The 12,533-nt window shown below is 36.0% G+C and overlaps 1 protein-coding gene across 10 annotated transcripts in view; it reads right to left on the bottom strand.

Moving 5' to 3' along the window:
- The window catches only part of ST18 (ST18 C2H2C-type zinc finger transcription factor), a 235,555-nt gene that overhangs the window by 129,134 nt on the left and 93,888 nt on the right, over nucleotides 1-12,533 (bottom strand). For all 10 annotated transcript variants that reach the window (XM_075584429.1, XM_075584458.1, XM_075584439.1 and 7 more), the window contains one exon: nucleotides 8,523-8,719. In XM_075584429.1, coding sequence (XP_075440544.1) covers nucleotides 8,523-8,719 — 197 coding nt within the window. The remainder of the gene's footprint in view (nucleotides 1-8,522; nucleotides 8,720-12,533) is intronic.

Genomic DNA, 12,533 nt, shown 5'->3' with positions numbered 1-12,533 from the left:
ACTAGCTCTGCAGCTGGGAAACTTTAATAAATAGCTCCATTTGTGTTAATTATCATGTTTCTCTAAAAAAATGACAATATGAAGTAGGAAAAACCTAGAAAAAGCAGCAGGTTGTAGAAGCCTGATGAGAGCATATAATGATAGAAGACAATGTCGCTTTTATGCTTCTTTGCAATCTTTATAAACAGCACCACAGACAAGGGCACTCAGAAATAAGTCTACATTATGTATCTTTCTTGTAATTATCCCCCTAAAATCAACACTGTACTGCCAGGATCAAGTAAATATTGTCATAGTAACTAAAAGCATTTTTGGAAGAAGTCACAACACTGGCCCCTTTAATAACTTTGATTATAGATGGCGTCCCTTTGTTTGGATCTATTCAATTTAAAACGAAAAATTTTAAATTTTACATCCTAGAAATAGGCTGCATAAACAGCCGCATATCGTTGTGAACAATTGCCCTATCATCTACTGATTTCAGATCCGACAAACTCCAGTGTTAAATAATAAATAAAACATAGTCTAAAATGCAAATGAAGTTTTTCTCAATGACACTGCTAGCTGTTGAGAGAAAGTGTAACGGGCTATGATAATTTTAAAGTATTATGAACTGCAGAAAACAAATAAAAAGCATTTTCAGTGAATATACTCAATTCATTGAACTATTCTCTCAATCCACTTAACTACCCACATGTGTACAATAATGATTTATAGACATTATGCCTAATTATGCATATTTGGGCTGTGTTAGAGTGCCTAACAAAAGCTCTAGAAAGCAACAATTACCTCTGTTGCTTAGTTACATAGTTTAAAATATTCCTATTAAGTGCAGATTACAGGGGGGGCAAAAATGCACATGTGCGGCCCAATGCATTTCACTTTACTGCTGCCAAACTGTTAGCATTTGGGGACGTTTCCAACTAACCTCATTTTAGTTCAACTGTTTGTTATATGATAAAAGAAAATATTTATTCATTCTCCTTAAGAAAATAGGATTCATATGGTGAATGATAGTTTAAATATTATGAACAATGTTTTTCAAAATGATCAGTAAAACCGCATAGTTCTCCCTTTTAAAGAACGCATGCTGTTTGACGTCCGCTGTACGATTTATCCAACATTTGGCATGCTGATGAAATGAAGCAACAACAATGAGTCCGATATCTATAGTAATTGCCCACAAATAAACACTTTTAATAAAGTTTTGTTACAAATCTGTCTTCTCACATTTTGGAAATTGCCTTGTTAGCTTTATTTTATAAATATAAAATGCTTTAAACTTCTCTTTTAAGAAAATGATTTTGAAAACAACTTTTAGATGATGCAAATATTACAGTTATTTTGTAGGTGCATATAAAAACACTGCTAACAGTCCTGTTTCATTTTTAAATCTTTATCCAAATTCTTCATTGCAGGTGAATTAAAACTTTAAAACAACAAACAATAATGCGTTTAGAGTTTGGGTTTTTAATATTTTAGACAGCAAATAAAAATACCACTTGTGGGTACATATGCTTGTCTCAGGCAGGTCTGCAACCTTGTCTTTCCCCATTATCACTAAGCAAACTGTGCTTCCATTGCTGCCAGGGATTCTGGGTAATGACATGCAAATGAGAACTCACAGTATATACACACACAATATATTTCACAAAGCTTTGGCACATAATTCCTTATCTTAAAGAAAGAACTCACTTGTCAGTGACCGTATCTTTTGGGACTTAACTAATAAACAACATCAGCTAATAGCTATTTAAAGGCATTAATCAGAGCATTACAATACCAGTTAAGATCTCTTCTTGAGTAAATATGACACTGCTGATTCTTGTCTTAAATGTGTATTTATTGATTGTGGTTCATTGATCCTTATGTAGTGAAATTGCTAAAGGACACCAGACCTTCCTTTAATGCCTGGAGAAAATGACTAGTTTTCCTAGGCATATTCAGGATATAACCAACTGTGCATTTTCTGTAATAACATTTGGTATTTATTTCTGCTCTAATATATTATCATGACCACTCTGCAAATGATACACTGTAAAGAGTTTGGAATATATTTATATATGGTTAGCAAATAAAATACTAGGTTATGCAAATAAAGCCTAAAATCGCCCCAATAATATAGATTAAATTGTAATTTTGCTGGCTTCCATACTCGCTGGCCCCTAACCTACAGGACATTTATGGGAGACTTCTTCCCCAAATCTAGACATAGAATGAATTAGAAGGAATTAAGGGTTACAGCCTCTGGAAATCACTAATAATATTATTTTATAATGCTTCACAATATTCATTTCTAAGGGAGAGAAAGTTCAGATGTTTGATTGTAAGCAGTCATAAAAGTAACACAGGTATAACTAAAAAAAAGTTGGCAAGCATCATCTATCTATCTGTCTGTCTGTCTGTCTGTCTGTCTGTCTGTCTGTCTGTCTGTCTGTCTGTCTGTCTGTCTATCTGTCTATCTATCTATCTATAGGAAGACTCTAATGAATATCTCACATTGTTTGCCTTAAAATTAGCCTGCAGTTTATCTTTGCAATAAGAAGCATAAAACCAAGGGGGTTACTGTATGTATCAAAGTCTCCCAGTTGTGCAAGTGCAGCAAAAAGTTGTGCAAAAAAACTGTACCAGATTTATCAACTGCAAAAATTACAGTGAAAGCAATGGAGAGATTGTATTTTGATAAGTCTGATCCATTAGTTTGTCCCAGTTTTGCCGCCATGAAACATATCACGTAGTCCTCTATAAACATGAAGCAGGGCTAATTGTTCCTCTGGATAATACAATATATCCTGTTATAATGCAGAATAGGATTCAATTGCAATGTTGGTGCAGCAAACATTTATCACAAAATATGCCAACACAAGGGAACAACGAGTAAGGGGCCTATGCAGAGAGCAGCGCTATTTCGAAATTCGCCATTTTTTGGAGAAAATCGCGCAGAAAGCAGCAGAAAATGGCGAGTTCCGAAAAACGCGCCAATTTTTCTTTTCTATTTGTAAAACTCGCCTCGCGGCTGGCGAGAACCTCAATCTCGCCAGTTTTAAAAATATCCGTATGCAGAGAGGCGCGAACGGCATCTAGCGGCTGTTCGCGCCAATAAAATGGCGCGATTGTCTCCTTTTTGCCTCACCAGAAAAAACTGGCAAGAAGCTGCCGCTCGCGGCCATTGCAAAGGGGAAAAAAAGGCGCGAATTTGTTTTTACACGTTTCTGAAGCGCGCATCTCGCCAATTTAAACTCGCCACACGCATCCATGTTAAACATAGCAGAATTCGCACTTTTCTGCATATGGAGAATAAAACTCTCCAAAAAAGCTACTTTTTAATAAATTCGCCAATTTTAAAATTCGCTGCTCTCTGCATAGGCCCCAATGTGTATTCTTTTTTCTTTGTATATCCGCAACAAGAATCTAGTTTTACATTAATCTGTGCTGTAGCCAAATATATAATATTTATTTTATTTTAAGTGTGCTATTGAACTCGTGCTCAGGTGCTAATACCACCTCTAAATAGGTTTAATTATCACAACAAAGAAGGAGAATAGTAATAGTTGCAGGTGTAAACTTTGACACATTCCATTATAATAATGCACCTATCATCTCTTTACTTACAGATATAGCAAGGGTTATTGCTTCAGCTGGTACGTTACAGTAGAATATTCTGAAATATTCTGCATTATCACTGCCTTTGAATCCTATGGAAAGCAGTGAAATATTCTGCATTAAAAATGTTAAAATAAAGCTTGCTTCATCTGTAACTATTCAAAACTTTCCCTCCAATCACTCCTTCTCTGCAAATTACTTTAAAGTCAAGGAAAGTTGATGGAAAGCAATTCAATATATTGATGCAAAGAGAAACAGCCTTAAATTGAATCTCTGAGCAACTTAACATAGGAGATGTACAGTATATAGTCCTCAAATAAAGCACACAATGCTATACTAACCAATAATAAAATATACTGCTAACTTTGACCTTGATACATCAAGCTCCATTAAAATGGAGTTAATATCCAACCCAGCACCAACAACAACAAAAACCTTCATCGTATATTCGCAATTTTATGACATAAGTAATTAAGATTGCGTTAATAATTTACCTGGTGCGATATTTTACACATAGTCGTGATGGAGGAATTAACACGACTGTTAACAATGTGTGTATCATCTCATAGTGATTGTATTAATACTATTTCTATCATAGATTTCTGTCATATCTATTATTACAGAACCCTATGGTAGAAATAACATTAACCCCTTTGATGTCTGTGGCTACCAAGAAAAACCACAGGCATCAAAGGGGTTAATACACCAACAACAAAAAATACACTACTTAACCCCCTTGTCTACCTTTTCATGCAATGCTTTACTGATGACAAATGCAAACAAGGGGTTAACCCCTACCATCCTACTACCACCATCAACAACCTTCCCAACCATCAACCCAACCGAACCTAACCGCCCTGTAGACTAATGGCCAACAGCTCTACTACTCTTGTCAGCTAAAAGTGTGGCAAACACAGGGAATTTCACCAACCTGTATGTTTTGCCATTTGGCCTGGATTTATTTTAAAAACATTATCAGGCTTTGGATTTATTGATTATGGTTTTTGGTGGTTATTTTTTTATCATTGGGCTTGAATTTGATTTTTATTGTTTGGGGTGAGGCTTGAGGGGTGAGGGGGGTTTGTAGCCATCAGGCTTTGGATTTATCTACTTTTTTCATGGTTGAACATCTGCCCATTATTGGATTTGTTACGGGTGGCTTCTGCCATAAAGATGAGTACGGCATTCATCCTGGCTGGGGTAAGTAATCTAGTTTATATTGCACGTCAACATTGATTGCAAATGTGGCTATCTTGTCCCCATTGAGAGGGCCTATGTAGCCAAAGTGACAATGAATGGATTTATTTTTTCTAGTGTTTTTCATAGTATGTCTTTTTTTTGTGTCCTTTTTTTTATTGTGAATGTCCAAAAGCTCTATTGGCCACAATGGGTTAATATGGCTATTGTCCATTCGTCTAGTCATAGGGATAGGTTTATTGGGAGGAAGTGTGGGGGTATCGGGGAAGGTGATGAAGGTAGTTACCCAGAGGGGGGTTAACTAATTTGTTGCCTTTGATGTTAGTAAAACATTGTGGGACAATGCTTTCCTAGACAGTAAGGTAGTCAAAGTGTAGTTTGATGTTGTTATTAAGCCAATTTCTATTACAGGTGACAATTGATTACCAATGTGGCTAGCTACAGTAGGTCCCCATTAAGAGGTCCTAGGTAGCTACAATGACAATCAATGGCTTGATGTTTTAAATGTATTTATTTTATTTATTGTTATGAAGTAGGGTTTTTTTTTAATACCTTTTTTTCATATTTGGAATGGCCCAAAACCTGATTAACCCCAATTAGCTAACCAGGCTTTTGGCCATTAGTCTAGAGATGGGGTTAGGTTTGTTGAGTTGACGGAGGGGGTGGGTGATGGGTGTAGTTGCCCAGGTTGGTGTTTAGGTCCCCGGGGGTGGGAGGTGGGGGGTAGAGATAGGGGTTAATCCATTGATTGCCTTATCGGTTATTAAAGTATTGCATAGAAATGCTTTACTAGCCACTAAGGTAACTAAGAGAGGTAGTCTAGTTTTATTTTGATATTACTCCTTTGTAAGCCTTAGTGGTCAGCTAGTGACGGAATCTCATGACTAATTGACCACTTGTGCTACTAAGGGGTTAATATAAACTGTAATTTATTTACTGTAAGAACAAAACAGAAAGGTCCAGTGCAACATACACAACATATAGTACAGTACTGCAGTGCTAATCTGCTCATGAGTAACGGTAATTTAGTTAAACCCTTTGTCCAAAGCGTTATAAGCCTGTAGCTTTTAATCACCTATTTCATGTTGGTTTGTGTTATCTTGCCCATTTATATAATGGGCAATATATTGTCAATCATATATATATACACGTAATACAGGGCTAATAGCATCCTGGAGTAGGTGATAAAAAGTGCAGTATTTCTGCCGTTAATCACATTCCAATAAATATCGAAACATAATTTATGGCATTATATATAATTTTTAGGACACTATGGGGGTTATGCACTAAGCAGTGATAAGTGCTTTTAAGTGAGATAAAAAGCCGTTATACTGAACGCCATTATGAAATCTGGGAACCATGGCTTAAGCGTTAGCCCAACCCAGTAACTCTACTACCCCAGATTGAAAGGGCCTGAAAGCTCACAGATAAAATCAAAGGGTTCTAATTATAGGAGTTGAGATACCCCCGCTCCCGCTCCCCCCCCCCTTTCTCTTCCTTTTTTTATCTTTCCGATCACACTCTCACAGGCTCACCGAGTGGACCTGAAGTCTCGCCCCCCCGGGAGATTCGCTTTTCTGTCTCCCCCTTTAAGAAAAAAGGAAACCTAGTCTGTATTAGGCTGTTGTGATATGTCATATGCCTGTATTTTTAATATTTGCCTAATAAAAACGTTTGTAAAAAAAAAACAAAAAAAAACATTATAGCGTGATACTGTCTGCTGTGAGATTCACAAAGCAGTGATAAGTCTTTTAAGTGAGATAAAAAGCCATTATAGCATGATACTGCACTGTTATCACTGCTTTGTGAATCTCACAGCAGGCAGTATCACGCTATAAAGGCAGTTATCTCACTTAAAAGAACTTATCAGTGCAAAGCTCCCAGAAAAACCACTTATCACTGTTTAGTGCATAACTCCAAGAAGCTCTAAGTTGCAAAATTTGTAAGAAAAAAGCATCAGATTCAGAGATTGAGCTAGATTTATTTTTATTGAGTACATTTATATACATATTGATACATGTATACACATGCATGCACAGTCACACATACATACACATGCTGCTTGAGGGTCCACTGAATTACAGACAGTGCTTACACTCCCCAAGGAGACAAAGATGTAATTCACTGCTCTGCTGTCCGAGATCCCACCCACAATGCTTTGCATAGCGCTACTCAAGGCATATACGCCTATACAGGCATAAGCCCGACCTCTAATCAGATCTATCATGTAATCTATTTTAAAGCAACAGTCCAAGCTGCCAGATTTTTCATTCTTCCCTTTAATAAGTGCATCAATACAATCCACATAACGAGAAGTAATTAGCTAAGTTGCCGATCAATCCGTTCTCCTGTGATCGATCGGTGAAGATTCAGTTTGAGGGTTCACTAAATGACTGCAGAGGAGTATTCTGCAGTCAGTGGAACGCATATGCATATTAATATTACAAAGTTCTGTGGGGAAGATCATTAACCAGGCAGTCACTAGATACAATTGAGCTTGCACACTACTAGAGAGAGGGCAGGGCACAAAAAGGGGTGTGCCAGAGCCTGTTTCAGAAGAGAAAGGGGATTTGATGTTGTAAATGGTTTCTATAGAAACAAAAAAGGCTTGCTACATTATAATACTTTTAAAATGTCATTCAGAGTTGTTGTTTTTTAAACAGATGCTACAAGTATTTTCTCATGGTACAGAACTGATTTCTTTAAAAAAAAACACACATGTACGATATTGCTTGGTCTGCAGCTTTAAAGTCAAGAGACTGATATATAGCATCATTATAGCTTTTATTAGGTGTAAAGTTTATGTTTAATATCTGATTCTATAAAACCACAAACTACACCTGATACATAAACTACATAAGATTTCTGCTATAACCAAAGAAAACAAACTCACATTAACTATTAATGGCTTCTATTTTTTCATGAAGACAAGTGGCACATGATTTCACAAAATATTGCACTTGAGTGAATTGCAGTTTAACGTGAAAACTGAATTGTAGTTAACCAGGTCACCGTTGTATACATTTGGTGTGAGAAAGAATCTTATTGACATAAAATTAATCAGATATAAAAATAATAGATTATGTCACCAGCACATTTTATTTTCAACAACAATCAATTCAAATATAATGATACCATCACCATCTGGGCTTTTGAGATGTTAGGAATACATTAACCACATTTATAAAAGCTGAACAAAAGTAGAGTGAGCCAAAAAATTACAGTAGGTGTGTGCAAGTCAGTTATCCATCCTAAACTCCCTAATACTGAATATGGTGATAAAGGGTGTAGGGTTTTCAAAGATACAAATTATAATGACTGAGGCCTCTATTTAATACAAGGAGAAGTGGAGCAATTTATAATTTACAATGCAACAACTCTCTTGCATCAATCCACTTCCCCCACATTGAATTCTAGAGAGAGAGGGTGAAACAAAAGGCCATATGCTATGGTATGAAACTGCTTTGTCATCATAGAGAAGATTGTTGTCCTATTAATTTGAATGAAGCAGTGCTCTTCTCTAGCACTGGAAAGTGGTGTCACATCTGAGAGAGTGAGAGAGTGAGAGACAGAGAGACAGAGAGACAGAGAGACAAAGAGACAGAGAGACAGAGTTTGCGTTTTTTTGTATATTATCTTGAAAGTAGACCAAGTTAGAACATAATATTTATATTTTTAAATCGATATAGTATATAATGGGATATCCCAGGAATTATACATACCTGATGTAGTACAACACTTTTTTTTCATAAATTTGAAGCTCACAAACTCTGTTTTGTCATTCTCGTTCTCTTCTGCACATTCTTCACTAGGATCATAGTGTCGGGGTTTCATTAATAGTGATTTTCTCTTGTTGACTGGAGCTATGGAGCCCTGTTCTTGGAATTTCCTCTTCTTCGACATGGTGCAATTGTAAGCACTACATTGGAAAAAGGTTGTGACAAATGTAAAATAAATTTTCTGTTGTAAGAATGTGTGTCACTATTGAATGCCATAAGTAGATAAGTAATTCTCCCATTGACATAAACTTGTGTGAAGAAAGCTTTATTTTAGTATGTGAATTTGAAAGCTAGTCCGTGAAGAAATCCATTACTGCTAGTAGCACATTGTATCCTAAGTACAGTATATTTTAAAAACAAATCCTTAATCCGTAATAAGAACATGTTAATCTATGACATTCTACATTGAGCCAAAAATATAGAGGGATTAGGAAAATATATGCTTTATTGAGCTAATATGGATAAATAGGTAATCTAGAAATGATAAAAATCTTATTACCCTACAGTACAATCTTGTTTTTTTTCTGATATTTGTTATTAACATGTTGTTTACTTTGTTTTTCTTACTACATAGTTAATGTTCATTTTTTAATTCTACAAGAGCACAACTGTATGTTGGCTATTAGAAAATATTGCGTTTATTAAATTATTTGCAGTGTCTGTATAAAGTGCGAAATCAGGGAACCCTAGAACACAATGCAACATTTTGGGTTGCATAAACTTGTTTCTCTCTTTCTGCTCAGTAAAATGTTTCACAGATAATAACACAAACCTAATACATCCATTTTTTCCTAATCTCAGAAGTGCCCAGAATTTATTTCAAAACAAGTCACAATAAACAGATGCATCCTCCAAGCAGGGTTATTACAAAAATGAAATCAACTATAATACCTACCTCTATGTTATGTTTCTGGACTATCTCTTGCCCCAAGACGCAGTGTGCAATTTTGCACTTGAAGAAGAAATGTATGAGATTTCAAAAGCTGTGTATAATTTCAAACATGAAGAAATCTAATGATGGTCTGCTAAATGGTACCATAGTCCAAAGCAAATATCTTTACAGCTTCCAAGACTAGGTATCCAGTTACAACAGTTCCTTATTTATCCCCAAATCATAAAACACCTGAAGCCTATGGATATGCCACTGAAGATGGAATACTCTTCAAGGTTTAAAAAAATTGCTGTCTGTTCTTGAAATTCACAGTACAACCTTTTTTGGTATTGCATGTTTACCCTATTTCCTCAAATTCTCTGTCGGCATCAGAAAAATGTTAACGATCACTGTTCAAGTATAGTAATTTTACTGCTGATTCTGTTAAGTTCAATATCCCCGTACCTACAATAATGTGTAGACCCAATAATTTCTATTTGCTTCTTCAATTTAAATCCTATAATTTTTGGTCCATGCCAGCATGTAAAAAACGTAATTTTGCTTTTTATCTTTCGTATATTCTGTTTGATTTTGGTAAGAATATTTAAATGTTGTGTGTGTGTGTTTTTCAGTCAACTCCTGAAAGCAGAATCATAATGCAAAGCGGGTGCATACAAGTGGCAATCATTGTAGCAATATTCCGAACTGTGTCATTATTTAGTTTTGTAGAAAGATAGGGAAGTGTCTTTGAGAGAAAAATTTGGGGGCGTCAAAGTGCATCACTATTTTTCATTTGTGTCGGAAAAAAAATCCTCCAGGTCTGATGTGACGTTAACTTTTCTAGCCAACAATTTGCCTTAAAGGTAATAAACACTTTATTACATTTGAAGCAAACTGGAAATGAAGCAATGCGTCCAAACAAACTTCTACTGTATGTGCATTTTGTTTTCGTTGATACATTTCCACCTTTGTCTGTATTGTATCCCAGCAAATCTTTAAAATTATACAATTCCAGGTCCAATATTTAATGCACATATTAAATAAATAGACAGCTACATTTCAGGCACATGGGGCAGTAGCTGCTGTACTTAAATCACTGAGCTGTAGCCTCTCCCCCAGAAATTCAAAGAAGCAGCATATTTATTCTTTTTGGATTTTTTGGCAGCAATGAACAGATGCAGTATATCACACACATGTGCATTTAGGCATGCATTCCTTTACATATGGGAATTGTAATTTATATTTGAATAAGAAATCCCAGTTTACTGTAGGGCTATTATTTGTATTGCAGTATTTTATTTGTGTCTTCTGCTGACCACCTTAGGGATTTTGCACTTTCAAACAATTAATTTTTTAGGTTATTTTGTTTACAGCAAAACATCTTACTTTTTAGGGTTAGTGCTCCTACTTAAAATAGAATAAATGTATTGTCAGCTAAAATAAAGCATCTTATGCAATCCAGCATCTATTAACAGGGGTCCGAAAAATTATTTATTTACTTCTATTGAATGTTTTTCTATTAAAAGGTAGTTTGTTACCAAAAAATAGTCTTTTATTATATGCCTTTAACACAATTCCTTTGATCCTGTAATTCTTGTTATTACATACACTTATATAAACAAAACTGATATTTATAAAATGACTCTTATGAATGCACGTCATTATAATGCTATGGTGCTGGATGTATTCTGTTCTGAGTCATCCTCTTGAGAAGTATCTTTCCAATAGGCTTTTCTATAAGTAACTTTCATAGGAATATTCGAGTTGTGAGCTTGGGGATACTACATATTTAGTCACTTCCTCAAAATCAAACTCCCAACAACCCTTGCAACATTATTCCATTAAAGTATTATTATTACTCAGGAAAGGCGAATGTTGTGGGGGGAGCATAGGGAACATTCAGGTGTGTATCTTGGGATGAGGGCTGAGATGTAATAGGGGACAGAGTCGTTTTGACCCTTGTAAGTAATTACTATGGTTTTAAATGTAATTCTACAAGCTATGGGAAGCCAATGCATGGATATGCATAGTAGCGAAGCAGAAGTGGAGCAGTGAGTGAGGTAGATGAGTTTGCCAGCAGTATTTTGGGTGGCATTGGGAGAGGTGGACAAGAGGAATGCCAACTAAGAGAAGGTTGCAAAAATCAAGGCAGGACATTATGAGTGGATTTTAGTTGCATCATGAGTGAGAAAAAGGTGTAGCTTGGCGATATTTCAAAGGTGGAGACGGCAGGACTCTGTGAGGGATGGAATGTGAGGAATGAAGGAAAGATCAGAGTCAAAGTGGGCTTGATGTGTGTATGAGAATGTAGTGTTATTTACAGTGAGGGATAGTGTGGGTGTAGCTAAAGCAGTGGAAAAAGGAAAAAATATGAGTTCTGTTTTGGAAATATAAAGCTTCAGGTAATGGTGAGACATCCAGGAGGAGGTTGCAGACACAAGACAGGAGAGAGGGGGAGAGGTCAGGGGAGAAGAGATGCATTTGTGTGTCATCGGTATACAGAGGATCCTGAAAGCCAAATGATTGTATTAGTTAACCAAGATAATAAGTGTAGAGTAAGAAGAGTAGAGTGCCACAGTCAGAGCCTTATTGGACTCCATCAGAAAGAGGGAGTGAAGAGGAGGAGACACCGGAGAAGGAAACACTGAAGAGCAGTTTTAAAGGTAGGACGTGAGCCAGGAGAAAGCTGCATATTTTCTGCCCACATTGGTAGACTAATTTGAATAATTTATCAATTGCAAAAAATATTAATAACTCTCCTATCTGAATGTTTCTATACCACCTACTAGTGTCGTATTCTCAGATATTGTTTAATTAGTTACTGCAGGAAACAGCAGTTTTGATATTAGTCCTTCTATTACCCACATTCAACGGAGATAGGCCTTATTTGGTGCTATGTCAGTGGCAGCATGTTTCCTATGTTTTTAATTCTAAATGTGTGTAGTTTTATTTATTTACATATAGATATTGAAATTAAGAGAGAGTAAGTGTGCTGTATCAAGCACACATGATGATCGTGCAAGGGACCTTCCCCCAGTCAGGCCGTGACTTCTTCTAATTTTACCTATTCCACTATACAGTTG

Source organism: Ascaphus truei, chromosome 2, assembly GCF_040206685.1.
Source record: "Ascaphus truei isolate aAscTru1 chromosome 2, aAscTru1.hap1, whole genome shotgun sequence".
Lineage (NCBI taxonomy): Eukaryota > Metazoa > Chordata > Amphibia > Anura > Ascaphidae > Ascaphus > Ascaphus truei.
This window is presented reverse-complemented; position numbering and strand designations above follow the sequence as displayed.